The sequence below is a fragment of the Hippocampus guttulatus genome, chromosome 17 (genome assembly GCF_054856545.1).
Source record: "Hippocampus guttulatus isolate MCC_2025c chromosome 17, RoL_Hgut_1.0, whole genome shotgun sequence".
NCBI classification, from domain to species: Eukaryota; Metazoa; Chordata; class Actinopteri; order Syngnathiformes; family Syngnathidae; genus Hippocampus; species Hippocampus guttulatus.
The window spans coordinates 12519038-12537065 of record NC_141277.1 but is presented as its reverse complement, the minus strand read 5'-3'; the positions used below and the strand labels follow the sequence as shown (position 1 = coordinate 12537065).

The 18028-nt window shown below is 40.0% G+C and overlaps 1 protein-coding gene across 4 annotated transcripts in view; it reads left to right on the top strand.

Moving 5' to 3' along the window:
• pam (peptidylglycine alpha-amidating monooxygenase) overlaps positions 1-16547 on the top strand; it is a 51318-nt gene extending 34771 nt beyond the window's left edge. For all 4 annotated transcript variants that reach the window (XM_086134256.1, XM_086134258.1, XM_086134255.1 and 1 more), the window contains 9 exons: positions 1150-1222; positions 2007-2217; positions 4896-5099; positions 6195-6319; positions 7379-7475; positions 7566-7616; positions 12423-12662; positions 12956-13015; positions 14866-16547. In XM_086134256.1, coding sequence (XP_085990382.1) covers positions 1150-1222; positions 2007-2217; positions 4896-5099; positions 6195-6319; positions 7379-7475; positions 7566-7616; positions 12423-12662; positions 12956-13015; positions 14866-15047 — 1243 coding nt within the window. In that variant the 3' untranslated portion in view covers positions 15048-16547. The remainder of the gene's footprint in view (positions 1-1149; positions 1223-2006; positions 2218-4895; positions 5100-6194; positions 6320-7378; positions 7476-7565; positions 7617-12422; positions 12663-12955; positions 13016-14865) is intronic.
• The last annotated feature ends 1481 nt before the right edge of the window (positions 16548-18028 follow it).

Here is an 18028-nt window from a genome sequence, read left to right as displayed (position 1 = left end):
CTGCGAGTTTCCTGGACTCAACATACTCATAGCTGCTCTGCCATTGGCTTATCGAGTTAGCGTAAGGTTTTTAGCCTTCGAGAGATAACTATGGCCATCGAGGCCGACGAAGCGTCCCGTGGCTGGCTTAAAAGTTCATTGCATGCCAGGAAGTATTTGTTATTGTTAGATTCAGACGAGGATGGACGTTGCATTGCTAAAATGGCTACAAAACAGACTTTTGGATGTCAAGCAGCTAAGACAAGAAGAGCTCTGATGCTGGAAGAGAGGGTAAAAGTGATCAAAATGAAAGACTGAGCACGCAAAATAAAAGACATTATCCAAGAAATTGATGTAAGTGAAAGTGAATGCTGATCGTAAATTTCGCAATTTCTTTCCCTTTTTTTCTTTCTACACAATATGAAGTGCCAAATAAGTGTGTGCTCATACTTATGCACTATTGGAATAAAAATAGAGTACACATGCGTTTGTGTGCGTGTGTACACAAACGTCAATGTGTGTGTGTGTGTGTGTGTGTGCTTACATCTGAGATCAAATTTGCTACAGTGAAAACCCCCTGTTGTGAAAAATTTCTTGCTGCAAACATGATTTCGTTGTAGAGGAGTTTCACTGTACTCGGCAGCGTCTCATCATTAAACATGTTTTGGTTAGACACATACGGCCGAATTCATCCTCTTAATATTTCACCGCATGACAACTTTGCACAGATGCGTTTTAATTTGTCATGGCTCAAGTTGCCACACACTTGACTATCGTCTCAGTGTGTGTGCTCAAACTTCCTCACTTCCTCAAGCTATCAGACACTTCCTCACACGCGCTGCGACATACGATGACAGCCAAAACGTTACAAAATACTCAACACATTTTTTCCCCACACACAAAGTTTTGTTAACCATGCAACATGAAAATAATCAAGCATGTAAGAAAGCTGTAAGATAGCATGGCAACGTTAGCTTCGCGTTCTGTGAACCCACTCCGTCCCACTGACAGAAAATCACTGACCATTTACACCGCAGCCCTTGTGATGACAAGATCGCATTCTGTCAAATTGTGATCATATTGCAAATGCAATTGATCGTTAGCCCTATCATCAACAGTTTGTCATGTCGCCATTAAATGTTGAACATGTTCAAAATTCCAATCCTACAGATTTTACTTACCTCATGGAATAACCATGGACAAAGACAATAACTACTGGGTAACTGATGTGGCTCTTCATCAGGTAAGAGCAATTTAAGCTTTTAGCTAAACTTTTTATTAATCAGCTCATGCTCATTTTAGATATGATGCCCTTTATCAACTTTTATGCTTGCCAATGAAAAATGTCTTGTTTTGTGTAAGATCTTTGATTTATGTGATCTACTGTGTTTTATGTCATTTTTGGGGGGGACAGATACAGTTTTCAGCAAAAAAAAAAAAAAAGGAACGTTTGAAGAAACTCAATAAAATACTGATAGAGAAATCTATGAACAAAATTGTATCATGTTTAAAGTTTCGGTTAATTTGGGCATGTCTGGACATACTCAGCGCAGAGGCGTCGGCCGTTTGGGCGGAGGGCCTTTTCTTGAGTAATCACGTCAAAGCAAGGGGGGCGAACAGATGGAAGTAGACTAGATTCAATCACAAAGTGGGAATGAACAAATTGGGAACAAAGAGTTGTTGAGTACCAATAGACAGTTTGGGAACAGCTGTCACGCCCAGGTGATCATTTGTCATCAGCAAAGTCTGTGACTTGTGTATTCGGGTAGATTAGATCACTACCGAGAGGCTGGGCCGGGGGGCGCGGTATGCAAATCTCGGGGGCAGTGTTTTTCTTGTATTTTACAATAAAAGTTCGAACCGGCGGAGAGGGAGCTGAGAGTGTGATCGCGGAGCAACTAACCGTCGTTCGCTCTCAGAGATCCGCTTCCGCCGATATTGAAGACAATTCTCCCGTGTGCCGAGTCATTTCTTTAACTTTGTCCGAGAAAATCTCTGACAAATACCTTTCATTGTTTTACACTCAGGTTTTAAAAGTGAGTAGTGATGGTGGTGACAGAACCTTGTTGTCTCTGGGAGAGGCTTTCAAACCAGGAAGTGACCATTACCATTTTTGTCAACCCACCGATGTGGCAGTCGATTATGAAACTGGAAACATTTTTGTGTCTGATGGCTACTGTAATGCAAGGATACTGAAATTCTCTGCCGATGGAAGATATCTTTCGGAGTGGGGAGCTGGTAAGAACATAAGCGTCACAGAATCAAACTGAGCAAAATAGTAAACGGCTATTTTAAGTATCTTGAAAGTTAACTGATGTTTTATCCAGATCATTCTGAACTCAAGTTAGAAGAAAGTATAAAATTGATACCCTATATAAACTCAACCAATAGCGACCTGATGTATATGTCACTTTCATTTATCTAGATTCGGTTTACAAAAGAAGATATGCCAAGGCACTTTACATCAGGAGCGGGTCAGAAAGCTCGCACCAATGAACATTAAACAAAACCAAATAAACCCCAAATGAGCAAGCACTATTGCAACAGAGGCAAGAAAAACTCCCTCCAAGAATGAAACCTGTTGTTATGCAATAATCTTTGGTTCCCCCAGGTGGTGATAAATATGCCACTGTAATACAAATACCAATTCCAATGAAGTTGGGACACTGTTTAACATAAGTAAAAAACAGAATACAAAGATTTGCAAGTCATGTTCAACATATATTTAACTGATTGCACTACAAAGACAATATACCTTATGTTCAGACTGGTAACTATTTGTTTTTTTTGCAAAGAAAGAATTTTATGGCAACGTCACATTCCCAAAATGGTGGGACAGGTGACAAAAAGAATGAGAAAGTTGAGGAATGCTCATCAAACACCTCTTTGGAATATCCCACAGGTGAATGGGCTAACTGGGAACAGGTGTGTATCATGATTGGGTATAAAAGGAGCTTCCCCAAACTGCTCAGTCATTCACAAATTCACAAAGATGGGGCGGGGTTCACCTCTCTGTGAACAACTGCATGGGCAAATCGTCGAACAGTTTAAGGACAATGTTCCTCAACGTATAATTGCAAGGAATTTAGGGATTTCGTAATCTACGGTGCATAATATCATCAAAAGGCTCAGAGAATCTGTAGACATCACTGCATGTAAGAGGCAAGGCCAAAAACCAACATTGAATGCCTGTGACTTTCAGTCCCTCTGGCGGCACTGCATCAAAAACCAATATCAATATGTAAAGCATATCACCACATGGGCTCAGGACCACCTCAGAAAACCAATGACAGTAAATACTGTTCGCCGCTACATTCCATTTATGCAACTTAAAACGCTACTATGCAAAGCAAAAGCGATTTATCAAAAACACCAAGCAATGTCGCCAGCTTCTTTGGGCCTGAGCTCATCTAAGATGGACTGATGTAAAGTGAAAAAGTGTTCTGTGGTCTGACAAGTCCAAGTTTCACATTGTTTTTGGAAATGGTGGACGTTGTGTCCCATGGGCCAAAGAGGAAAGTAACCATCGGGACTGTGGTTGAAGCAAAGTTCAAAAGAGAGCATTTGTGACGGTATGGGGCTGTGTTCGTGCCAATGCCAGGAGTAACTTGCACACCTGTAAAGGTGCTGTTAATGAGGAAAGGGACATACAAGTTCTGGAGAAGCATTTGCTGCCATCCAAACGTCTTTCATAGATAACCCTGCTTATTTAAGAAAGATCATGCCAAAACAATTTTAGCAGGTGTTACAATAGCATGGTTTTGTAGTAAGAGAGTGCGGAGACTAGGCTGGCCTGCCTGCAGTACAGTCTTGTCTCCCATTGAAAATGTGTGGCGCATTATAAAGTGTAAAATATGACGGAGATCCCATCAAGCACGAATGGGAAAGAATTCTAGCCACAAAGCTTCAACAATTATTGTCCTTAGTTAACAAATGTTTATTAAATGTTGCTAAAATAAAAAATAGCACTGCGACTTATCCATTTTGAATTTATATTGCACTTAATTGAACGGTGTTTGTTTTTTTTCTTCTTTCTTCTTTCTACCCACAATCCTGCTGCTGTAGACTGTTAATTTCCCCAGTGTGGGACAAATAAAGGATATCTTAATCGTAATCTTAATCTTAAAATAAAAGGTGATGTACCACAGTGGTAAACATGATCATGTCCCATCTTATTTGGAATGTGTTGTAGCCAAAATGTTCTAAATTGATTATTTGCTAAAAGAAACAATAAAGTTTGTCAGTTTGAACATTAAATGTCTTGCCTTTGTAGTGTATTCAATTAAATATAGGTTGAACATGATTTGTAAATAATTGTGTTCTGTTTTTATGTAACACAGCATAGCAACTGCATCGGAATTGGATTTGTACTTGGCATTTGAGTAAACATTAAAACATTCATTCAAACCTCAAATACAACAGCGACTACAAAAGTGCGGTGGCCATCAGCGGAGACCGATTGGGTTGTGATTGAGAGGCAGAGGGTAGAGAGAAAGAAAAATGACAGAGGTGTATAAACTGAGAAAACAGCTTATACACCAATAATGACATTACTTTGTCATTCTGATGAACATTAATGATGGACGTGCATTTTAACAATACTATTACTAGTCTTCCTCATAGTATTCAGTGGCGTGCAGAAGGATGAGCCGAGGGGGTGGAGCCCCTGAGTATCTCACATTAGGAAGAAGGCATCCAGATGAAGTAGTTGGGCGAAGATTATGATTTCCGATTGTAAATCGGCCTCGTCACACCAAGATGCGGTTGTTTGCTCATTTGGGGTTCATTTGGATTTCATTAATGAATAAAGGAGCGTGATTCTCAACCTGTTCCTTGTCTAAAGTACCTTGGTTGTGAATTGGAGCTAGCTCAAGGTTACTGATGTGATGATGATGATTGAAAATCCTGTCATCTAGGCTCTTCAGACCGTAGAAGGCGTACACCGTTCCGGATCCCACACAGCCTTGTATTTCTGCCAAAGAGAAAAGAAGTGTGTGTGGCTGACCGGGAGAATGGGCGCATCCAGTGCTTTATAGCTCAAACTGGAGAGTTTGTTAAGGAAATAAAAAAAGAAGAGTTTGGAGAAAGTGTCTATGCCATCACTTACAGTCCGGTTGGAGGTGAGTTTACGGATCTGGCCAGAGAGCTTAGCTTTCTTCAATTTGCGTTTTCCGTCCTGACTCTTCAGGACCGACCAAATGGTTGTTTTGGCCGCGTGTTTTTTTAGGATTTGTAGGGGTCGACCAGTGATGAGGTTTGAAAAAAAATTATACTTGATCACCAATTCGATCAGAAGATGGCGCAACATATCTATTTAAGCAACTTGTATATTTACTCTACAGCCGACCACCACCATGGTGAAAATGCAATTGAAAAAATAAAAATTAAAACCCTCAAAAAGCTTTTAAAAAAAGCCTCTAAACACTAAATACAACATTTCATGTTTACAGCATCTCCTCTCAACATTAATGAAAAGCAATTGCATGTAAAATTTCGGCCCTATATATTCAAACTGTATTGACTTCATTTGTAATCATGAGATTAGCTCAACTCACAGTCGGTATGATTGCAGTATACAGTATCTTGTATCCCCGTTGAGCAAACGTTTTGTGCATCTGTCAAGATTGGATCTATTTTTGTGTTTGTTCAAACAACACGCTTGCCTGCTGGTGGAATCTGTGATTCGCCCAAAGTTTCAGTAACTTACACTTGGTGATCAAAGCTATTTTAAATTAATGAGATGTTAAAATTAAATAGACAACATATATACTGTAACTTGTTATTGGTGTTTTTTTTAACATCCATACAAATGATGGATGTAGAAAAAAAGCATTAGGCTTTTTACCCTTTGAAAACAAAACAAAAAAAATTTTTTTTTTCCTTTCAAAATAATAACGATGATTTGACGATACTCTATCAAAAATATTGTAAATCTTCACTTCTTTCACAAAACAGTTGCAGATAGACACCGTTTATGAACAACCAATTCAAATGATGTCCAGCCTATATAGGGTGAGGCACGTTTTTGTTTCCTGAGGAAGATTCCCTTTTTGTTATTTGGGGCATAATGTCTATGAGTCAAGGGCACCATTTGAGGAGGGTGGTATACTAATGAGCATTTTTCTAATATAACTCATGGTTGTTTTGGCTCTCTTTGGACAAAGTACAATCTCTCTATGAAATGTATGCTTTCTTTTCAATATGCTTGTGTGCAGGTGAAGATGGCACAATCTTTGCAGTAAATGGAAAATCTATGGAGGGGAATTCCCCTCCTCCAACTGGTTTTGCAATAAATTATGCAACTAAGGACATTCTGGATACCTTCAGCCCTAAGAAATGGGTAAACATATATTTAAACTCACACAAATATATGTACGAATTGTACATACATTACAGAGATGATTGAACTCCCGTGACCCACTTGACTTAAGTTAGGGGTGCCCAAACTTTTTTGACCGAAGATCTATTTTTCAAACAACCAACCTCCCGCAATCGACCAGTTACCGCGCACACACACGCACGTCAAGATGAAAAACAGCCTGACACGGGGGCATGCTACTTTTTTTCTGTACTTATGAAGCCTGTTAATTATCGTAGGTCATTCGTTCCGCTTTAAAATGCTTCTCTTGGCCCTCCAGATACCCATTCTTTGCCCGTGCCCTCAGCAATTGTACATGAAACAAACTCTGAATGAGAATAATCACAACGATACACGATATGGTGGGACAGCCCTGATCACTAGCTGCAATTGCAGACTGCTGAGCGCTCACAACTTCCGGTGACGCAGGTCACGCGCCAACCTAGGTTAAGATGACCTGCTTTATTTTATTTTATTTTGTAAATACTTTTTGTGAAAGTGTGACTGAAAGGATGATTAGGGTGCAGTGTACATTAACACAAAAAATATATGACTAACATGCACAAAGACACACAAATGGTTGGTTGTTTTTTTTTTCTTCTCTACACTCCTCGCGATCGCCCGCGAGCTACCGGTCGATCACGATCGACGTAATGGGTACACCTGCTCTAAGTGGTTCCTGAACTTCGAGTTTCACACAAATGATTTTCATTCCATATAGCTTTTCTTTCCACCATGATTATTTCAGAAAAAAAATCTAATTTGAAATGGGCTTATCTTTCACCAAAATGTTTTGAAAGTCCATTTTACACATTTTTGGTGCATTCAGCCTTGAACTTACCACTGTATGTAAACAGAAATGCACTTGATTTGGGAGAACAATGAGGAAGCGAACAGGGCCAAATATCCCAAACCAACTCAAATTAAAATGTCCAAAAACAATGCAAATGCAGCCAAATAGCATTCTACTTTGGATCTGCTATCCTCTTGTTGATATGGTTTCATGTATTTTGTTTCACATTATATTGAAATTATTTTCAGGAGTTTCAAATGCCTCATGACATTGCTGTTACCCAAAATGGTAGCATCTTTGTCGGGGATGCGACCAGCAAGACTGTTTTCAAGTTTACAGCTGAGAGTAAGTACGGCTACTTTTACCACTACTCTATTTTTTTTTTCATCATTCCCCATTTTTGGTTATTCTCATTACCTTTGTTTCCTATCCCAGAGACACATCGTTCAGTCAAGAAGGCTGGCATTGAAGTTCAAGAACTTGAAGGTAATTTTCCAAATGCATATTATGCAACCATGGTTGTAAAAGTATTCACACCTTTCCTCATCTTGTCACATTACAACCACAAATGTATACATATCATATTGGGATTTTGTGGAAAAGACCAACAGAGATTGGCACCTACATCTGAAATATATAAGCGGTCCAATACAAACTGTCCACACTCCACTCAAGCATTTATATGCCGCAGCGCCTGGATCCAGCATGCACAGCCCACATGATCCCAACAGATTGCGTTCAAGTGCTAACAAAGAAGAAAGAAAAGTTTTTCCATGGTGGCATAGAACCAGTGAAGTTTGATATGACCAACTTTATCACGCATTAGAAACACCACCACGTTTTGAGCATTTTTGCATGATTACAATGGCAAAGAAACAAACCTCTTGCTCCTCCACCAACCGATGTTGTCCGAAGAATTTGCATAACATGGCAAACTCCCACGGGGCATCAGAGAGGCGCTGATGAGAAATGTTGGGTTTAAATGCTTAATTGAGCACCTCAGCCCTCACTGCATTACGCCAGTCCACCACTTCATTGTTGAGAAAACTATACCTCAGATGCATAATCAAATTTTTAAAAATGGTTGCCACATGTGGAGAATGCGAATCCTGTACCCACTATATACTGATCGGAAAAAAATGTACCGTAAATTCCGGATAACAAGCCGCTAGTTTTTTTTTCCACACTTTCAACACTGCGGCGTGTAATATGAAGCGGACAATGATAAAATGCATTTATCATGCTCATAAAAATATGGAGATTATTTTCACTTTAATAAATTTTGCGTTTTTTTTATGCGGGGGTTCAGCGGGGGACCACTGCGCTCCACGGCGGCAAGGACGCAGAAGCGAACCCCCGCCTACTCATTGGCCAGCGGTTTATAGTACGGTGCGGCGCATATATTTCCAAAATTTTTTCTGACTTCCGGGTTGAGTGAACGCTGGCGCGTTTTGGCTGCCGCTGCTCAACCCGTATTGTTTTGTGTTTTTTGTTATTGTAAAGTGTCCTTGGGTGTCTTGAAAGGCACTTATAAATAAAATGTATTATTATTATTATTATAAAATTGATTTTTCTTCATAAATCTGAGCATGCGGCTCTTAATCAGGTGCGGTCTGCAGCCTGGAATTTACGGTAATTGAACTTTTAAATTAATTTTCACTTTTAAAGTATCATTTGCATCCATTGGATTTATTTGGGTTATTTTTCAAGGTAGGCGGCCCGGTGGTCCAGTGGTTAGCGCGTCGACCTCACAGTGAGGTACCGGGGTCAATTCCAACTCCGGCATCGATGTGTGGAGTTTGCATGTTCTCCCCGGGCCTGCGTGGGTTTTCTCCGGGTACTCGGGTTTCCTCCCACATTCCAAAAATATGCATGGCAGACTGATTGAACACTCTAAATTGTCCCTAGGTGTTAGTGTGAGCATGAATGGTTGTTTGTCTCTGTGTGCCCTGCGATTGGCTGGCAACCGGTTCAGGGTGTCCCCCGCCTACTGCCCGAAGACAGCTGGGAGAGGCTCCAGCACCCCCTGCGACCCTTGTGAGGATAACCGGATCGGAAAAAAACATTTCAAGGTCTTTTCATGTGGTTTTCCCCACCTAGTCAGGGCTCCAGACTAATTTATTTGACTAGGAACAGAATAGAGGGTAGACCAGGTCGAACTTTTAGCGGCGGACATGAATCACAAATTAATTTACAAAGTAAATATTCACATTTGCATTCGTTTTTACCATGCTGTATAACTCGTAAATAGGCAGTGTGGAGCAGAGGTTTTTCAGCAACAAAAATAATCAAGTTGGTCAAAAAATAAATCACCAAATGTATTTGTCACAAGTGCAAAGTTTTTAATCTGGATTCGAAATATTTACACTCAGGGCTGACTTATTCCATTTGTGTGCAGCATAACAGCTAAATCCAGCTTCACCATGTTTACTTTGAACTCTGGGCTCCACTAATTAACCCAAGTCGGCGGATGTCAGAGCCCTTCAATCATTTTCTTTTGCAGATTTATTTTTGCTTTAATGTTGCAGATCACCAAACCAATTTCAATGTCTTGCAAAGAATACCCAAGTAAATATAAAATGAAGTTTCTAGATGCTTTTTTTTTAAGACGGGAAAAAGATTTCCAAACCTATGTGGTCATATAAGAAAATAATTGCCCCCCTTGACTTAATAAATGTTTGGATTGGATTGGATTGGATTGGATAAACTTTATTGTCTCAACTCAACTGTATTTATAGAGCACTTTCAAACAGCCATCGCTGCATACAAAGTGCTGTAATGGAGCAATTTAACATATACAATAAACAGTAAAACAAATCGGTAATAAAGACGGTAGAAAGCACCAATCAGTAAAACCAAGAACAAATCTAAGTCATGCTGAGTCGAATGCCAAAGTATACAAGTGAGTTTTGAGGAGAGTTTTGAAGATGGGCAGCGAGGAGGCTTGCCGAATGTTCAGTGGGAGGTCATTCCAGAGAGAGGGACCAGCAACAGAAAAGGCTTGATCCCCTCTGAGCCTCAGTTTAGTTCTTGGTACTTCTAATAATGTCTGGTCCACAGACCTGAGGCGGTGTGTAGGGGCAGATGAGCTCAGAGAGGTAAGGTGGCGCGAGGTCATTTAGAGATTTGAAAACAAATAAGAGGATCTTGAAAATAACTCTAAAATGTATGGGCAGCCAGTGAAGGGATGCCAGAGTAGTAGTTATGTGCTCCCTCTTACGAGTACCAGTCAAGAGGCGGGCAGCGGCATTCTGGACCAGCTGAAGGCGCTTAATGGAGGACTGGCTGACTCCAAAGTAAAGAGAATTGCAGTAATCGAGCCGGGATGTGACAAAGGCATGAATTACTGTCTCAAAGTGTTCATGAGAGAGGAGAGGTTTTATTTTGGCCGGCTGGATTTAACAACGGCACCAATTTGCCGGTCAAGTTTGAAATCACTGTCCAGTTTAAGGCCCAAGTTTGAGACTGTTGACTTAAGATAAGGAGACAGGGGGCCCAAGTCTACAGGATGGGATGTACAAGGGCCGCTGGGACCAAACAGTATCATCAAATATACTGTATGTGTAACATACAGCACAGATGAAATTTCTTCCCTCTCAACATAAAACAAGATTATGCCACCCTTGGCAGTCATAACTGAAATTGAGTGTTTGTGATAACTGGTCACTGTGATCACATGTCGTATGCATCCCTGCCGAGCCATTTCGGCCCTCTATTTGCAGAATTGTTTTCCACTCAGTCTGATTGGACAGTTTTCAAGCATGAAGTGCCCGTTAAAGATCATTCCACATCATAACATTTGGATTAAGTCTGGACTTTGACTCGGCCACTCCAACACTCCCCCTGCCCCCCCCCCCCCTTTTTAAACCATTCAGAGGTGGACTTGTTGGTATGTTTTGGGTAGTTGTCCTGTTGCATAACCTAACCTTGTGTGTAAGGGCACAAACTGATGGCCAGATGTTTGCATGCAGGATTTTATGGTAGACAGCAGAATTAATTGATCCATAATTAAAAGTCATCCAAGTCCTGAAGTAGCCAGCAGCCCCAGACTATCACACTGTCCTCACCATGTTTGATTGCTGATATATACAAGTATATAAAAAAAATAAAATTAAATGCCATGTTATGTTTACACTAAATGTCACAGGCCACACACCTTTCAAAAAGGTTCACTTTTGTTTCAGACAAAAGAAACATGAGATCCATTCAAAGATGACCAACATAGTAGGCCATACTTGATTTCAAACACAAGACAGACTGCAACAATGTATTAAATGTTAATAACTTCAAATATCTAGACAATATGGGCTTACTAACCATCTATAAAAGCTAACATACAGTATATATAGCACAAAGAAAGCCACAACACCTAAAAGCATTTAAAAACAGAACAGTTAACGACATTCGGAAGTAAAGATGAGGAAATACTAAAGTAGCTCACCAATATTACTAAAACATGGTACTGTACAAGGACAACATGGAAACACATTTTATGACTACTGATAGTCAAGTCTGAGTCTGTCAGCACCCGAAGCTTTCCGACTTGGTCTTTGGTTTCGAATGACAGTGACTCCAGGTGTTTTCTAACAGCAGTCTTCTTTTCTTAATTGCCATTAACACCTCTGTTTTGTTTTGGTTTAGTTGAAGGAAATTTTTGTTAATTTGCTTGAGACAGTGACAGCACATGAATGAAATGGCTGTCATTTGGCGACATTGATAAATATAGCTTTGTGTCATCTGCATAACCATGATAACCAACATTAACCTTCTAATCGAAAATATTTGACCCAAAGTTTACATATACAGACGAAACAAAAGGGGTCCAACGACTGACCCTCGAGGGACTTCGCATGTCATGGCCATTCGATCAGATTCATGTCTTCCAGTGGTCAGAAAGTACTGTATTTTCTGCACTGTTACTGTTAACTCATGATTTAACAAGGGGGACAGTTACGGGACTATTTTCCACATAGGGCCAGATATGTTTGGAATGTTTTCAATCGAACAGTTTTGAAAAATTCGCTGAAGATATCCATGTGAGATTTTGAAATTAGTTTGATGATCCCAAAATGTTAAACGTGATAGTTTGCAACCCCCCCCCCCCCCAATAAACTAAAGGGGGCAAATCCTTTTAATGGCACTGTATAGATAATGCAAATAAAATAGTTGGTGTAAATTGAAGTAATATTACTGCCATTCATTGGATGACACCACAGACATGTCGCTTAAAACATTAATAGCAGTTTTTTGGTTTATGAACGAAACTTCTTTCTTATTTTCCTTTCTGCGTAGAAATTGAGGCATTTATCCAAACCAAGGAGACGCCAGAGCAGAACGTGTCAAAGACTGCAGCAGTTGAACAGAAGCCATATTTGGCTCAACACCTGAAGCCACAAGATGAGGAGAAGAAAAAGACTGTTCCCCATCCAAACAAAGAGCATGGTCTCCTACCAGTGGTCATCACTCTGCTCTTGCTCATCCCTCTTCTGCTTGTCATCTCCGTAGGAGTCTTCATCTGCTGGAGAAAAAACAGTTAAGTATGACAGGAAAGATTATTTGGGTTGCTTGCCACTGTTTTATCTCAGTTAAAGGACAGTTTCATCATACGTATCGTCTACTTTTTCATTCAAGAAAAGTAAACCGAGTGGCCATAAAATCAGCAGAAGTAAATATTGGATTTTCACTTGCGTAGGTGCCACTTCCTCAAGAAAAAAAAAAGAATTACACCTATCATTGCAAGATCCATTCATGAGGTTCATGCAATGGACACAACTTGCTTGGCTAGCTTGTTTCTTTCACTCACTCCAACTTTTATCTGTCTGCAGACCGGTATGAGGTGAAAACTGGGCCCAGTGCTGTTGGAGGGATTTTAGGAAAAATCAGTGGTAAGTAATTTCTCTTCAGTGGTATCGATAGAGGGCGCTAGGGCACCACGCCCAGTTGAGTCACATTGAAATGATTTGAAAATCAAAGCACTGTAAAGAAGTAGTGACGAGGATAAATCCAGCCATATGTTTCATGAATGATAAACCAAAGACAAAATAGAAGACTTCTCATTTCATCAATGAGACGCCACCGAGTTGAATTGCCTGCCGGCGCTCATCCTTCTTTGATCTAGAACAGTGGTGGGCAAACTACGGCCCGCGGGCCGAATCCGGCCCGTTGGTCTTTTTAATCCGGCCCGCCGAAGGTCGGTCTACAATTAAGGTCCGATGTGAATGATTGCATTCATTTCAATTGGACTTGTAATGACAGGCATTTCACCGCCAGGTGGCGCATTGACTTGAAGTTGCAGAACACAAGGAGGGGGGGGGGCGGGATCTTTTCGACCACCTAGGACCTCTGTATCGCTCTACTTCTACTGGTCTGATCACAACCCATCTGCAGCAATGCACAGGCTAAAATAGGTCATCAACAACACTGTTGTCATTTTAAAAAAGTATATTAATACAGTACGTTCGTGCTTTTGTTCTGTTGATGTTTGATATGGACTGTCAACAAATGCATTTTTTTTTTTTTTTTAATGTACCACAGCTCGTGCTGACCTGGCACTTCTGCCAAATTTTAAAAGTCAATGCGGCCCCCGAGCCAAAAAGTTTGCTCACCCCTGATCTAGAAAGATGCTATGTCATGAACAGGTCTAATCTGACCTGGTCTTCACATTGGCATGTGTGCTGATACTGGCTGGAGATCAGTAAACTTTAATTTTTATGCATGTACTTGTTCGTCAGTCGATATGATAGGTTGAAAGGGTGGCACGGTCGACGATTGGTTAGCATGTCCGCCCCACAATGCAGGGGTGCAGGGTTCAATTCTAGCTCTGGCCTTCCTGTGTGGAGTTTGCGTGTTCTCTTTGTGGCTTTTCTCCGGGTACTCCGGTTTCCTCCCACATTTCAAAAACATGCCTGGGCAGGTTAATGGAACACTGCCAATTGTGCCCAGGTGTGATTATGGGCGCAAATGGTTGTTTATTTATGTGTGCCCTGCGATTGGCTGGCAACCAATTCAGGGTGTACTCCGCCTGCTGCTTGAAGAAAGGTGGGACTAGCTAAAAAACTATGAATATATCTGAGTGTTATTGTAAAACACAATACTTAATGTTTTACCAATACACCTGCTGCTTATTCGCTGCATTTTTTCCACAATTTCCCCACTTTCACAATTTTTGATAGTAATTTTTGTAAATTGTTTTTGTGGTTAATGGTGTCTGCTATATTTGTGTTAGTATTAACGGATTGATTAAGGAGTTGAATACCGTAAGTAATCTGTTAATTATTAATTCATTAGTTTGTGTTATTAACTTACTGTTTTCACTGTTCTAGTTGTTTGACAGATTTTGTATGCAGCAATGGTTGTTTAAAGTGGTTTAAAAAAAGTGGAATTCTGTAATGGACGACAAAATGCGAAACATGTCTGTTTGATGTGATTTATCAAATTCACAAAGCCATATTTTTCCACTCGGGCCAGTAGCTGTAGCAACATCTGCTGAATCTGGGCCACCTGTCTCACGGAGCCCCACTTCAAGTGGATGGTAACAGTGAAATGTGAAAGCAAGTGATTGCATCCACACCTTTTAAAGACAATCAAAAATGAAAGTGTTGTTTTTCAGTAGATGTGCCACCCCTCTACTCAGCTTCAGAGAAATCAGTTGTGTAGTGTTTGCATATTCCTGCCTCCTAACAGACAGCCGGATGAAGCAAGCAACATAATTTGTGATGTTTTCCCCTCTGGCCAGGTAAAGCAGTCGGCAGCCTGAACCTCGGAAACTTCTTTGCCTCCCATAAGGGTTACAGTCGTCAGGGCTTTGACCAACTGAGTACCGAAGGCAGCGACCAGGAACGGAACGACGAGGGGAGCAGCGAGTCTGAGAACGAAGAGTACTCCGCTCGTCCCACACCACCTCCATCGTCCTCTTAGGAAGATTTGGAGCACACCACAATCTTTTGCTTACATGGCCAGAGTATATTTCATGTCATCCATCATCATGTAACTGTTGTGTTAGATGCCTTATTGTTTATATATTTAAGTAGGGACTGTACATAAATGTATTTTTTTTGTTGCTATAATTAAATCAAATTATTTAATCTTAATTTAACAAGCCCATGTTCCGAAAACAATTATATCATCGCTCTCGAATAGTATTACAGTAGGTTTTGTTTTGTTTTGTTTTTTATGTCTTAAGTGTGGTTCAGATGCCACAACAATAAAATTAACAAGCATTTGTGCTGGTTGTTGTGCTTTTTCCATAAAGATAAAGGTTGACAACAGAAAACGCCCATGTAAGCTGTTCATAATGGTTAACTTTTTTTTTTTAATTCAGTCATTGCTCATTCTACTGAGTTTGTATTTAACATTCTACAGTTTTTGTGACTTTACACCAGAAAGCTTTTCCTGAGATTTGGACAAGTAAATGTTGGGATTCAAAGGAATCCATTTATATTGTAATTTAATGTCAGATTTTATTAACAACAAAGGTGGATTCCTTCTACGCATAAATATCTTCCATGTATCAAAAATTCCATGCCATTATATTTCATTTATTGTCGATGGTTTGACTCGGTCACATTTCGATTACAATTTTGTGCCTTTTCATCTTTTGCCTTTTGTCATCGTCTGCCATTATAAAGTGTACCATAGGAGGTAAACTGCTGCTGCTATTATAGCTTGTACTCTTGTACTGATTCTTCTTCCTTCACCGTCAGTCAAAAAAATGATATATTTACACATTCATGTTTTGTTTTGTGAGAATGTAAATGGTCAATCAGACTCTGATAAACAGCCGAGTCCATAGCACTGTGTCCATGCTTATCTTACGCTCATTTCAATTATTTACTCATTAGACCATTGGTCCATTCACTATACCACTTATCCTCACTATTAATGGCCGTGAGTGACCTGGAGCCTATTCCAGTTGACTTGTGGTGAGGTACACCCTGAACTGTGTGGGTTTTCTCCGGATACTCCGGTTTCCTCCCACATTCCTAAAAAATATTCATGGCATGTTAATGGAACACTCTAAATTGTCCCTAGGTGTGATTGCGAGCGCAAATGTTTGTTAGAGTGCCCTGCGATTGGCTGGCAACCAGTTCAGGGTGTACCCTACCTCCTGCCCAAATCGGCTCCAGCATTCGCGACCCTCGTGAGGAAAAGCGGCTCTGATAGTGGATGCGTTGACTTGTATGTTTGGAAATGTGTATGAAATGAAATGGGTAACTTGCTTGACCTTTCATTTCCTTTCACCAAATATGTGTCTGTTTATCTGCTTGATTTGTCCCTCGAATGATTCATGTACTAAAAGCATGCCATAGAAATAGGATGTTGCAGTCACATGTGAATTGATATTTATTGTGACAATTTTGCTGCAAAGGTACTATTTTAGTAACAATGTTATTTGTGTAATAAAGTGTTTGCAACGCATTCTGGTGTCCTTTGGATGTCCATTTTTTTTAATGCACAACAGTCATTTACAGTCATTGTTTTACTGTTTTGTGCTTTCTACTATCTTCGTTATTAATTTATTGTTGTATATATATATATACTGTATATATATATATATATATGATATTTACTCCATGTACAGCACTTTGTATACAGCGATGGCTGTTTTAAAGTGCTTTATAAATACAGTTGAGTTGAGAATTGTTACTAAATCTATCTACATCCATCCATGAGCAAAACAAACAAAAACATTAATTGCTTTAATATACTGTACTCCACCTGTGGAGACTGTCTTGAGTCCGTGATGGCCGTGGGCCCAAAAAGCAGGGCGGCAGGAGAAGCAGTGTGTACTGAACCCATTTTATTAAAACTCACTAGATGAGCATGCTGAACAAACTAAATCAATAACAGAGTCCTGTGAACAACCCCAAAAGTCAAAGCAACAAACAAATAAAAACCCATGACAGTAACGCGACAGTCCAACCCCGAGTGGTCGGCGTGGCAGTCATTTTGAAAGAAAAGAACGAATTACCAACAGGTGTGATGCAGTAGGAGAAGCCCTCTACTGCCATCTGTTGGTCACAAACAAAACAATAATGAGACCAGAGTCAAGTTGAAATGCAAATTCAACATGCCCACCTTTAGAAGAGAAATACTGACAGATGAGGCGACTTGATATTTTGAACTGAAGGTATACTTAACAATTTACATGATGTAAAGGCTCGGGTAAAGTCAGTCAGATGCAGCTATGTGGCAAAACTGTATGGCATATACACGTGGCGTTCTTGAGGGAAAGTCACCAATATGGTACTTGTAGGCACTCAGGAGCCCCCAGTTTGAGGCACATTGTTATTTCCAAGGAACATTGTAGAAGTAATCCATTGAAATTGTAAACATTTTAGAATTTAGAACTTCAATGTGTGATCACATGCCTCCTTTCTTGCCTGCAACTCGAGCAGTTTTGTTTCTCCAATGTGGCAAATGATTGTTTGCAAAAAAAGGGCAAAAGTTGGCTATGGAAGAACTGCAAGATGTACCAAATACATACCAGTCCTTAAAGAATTCATCAGCGGCTGCCACTGAACCAGTTCCTTGACATGGACATTCATGCTTGCCAATCACAAGAATGATGTGAATGCTGCTTTTTGTGGGTGGCTGAGCAAGAAGGTAAGGCTGTCTGCTTTAGGTGATGTCATCAAGATGCATTGTTATAGAACAGTGCATTTTAAGAAATAATATTATTACAAGCATGTAAATCGTGCATATATTTGTGGATGTGAAAATTGCTCCTCTATTTGTGGATACGAAAAACATATAGGAAAAAATAGGAAAATCGTGGACCAAAAATAATAATAATAATAATAAATCACAAGTATGTTTGTGTAAATAATTCTCTTTCTATAAAAACGGCTGATAAACCTAAAAATATTAATGACTGCCCTTCACTGTCATGGCCCTTT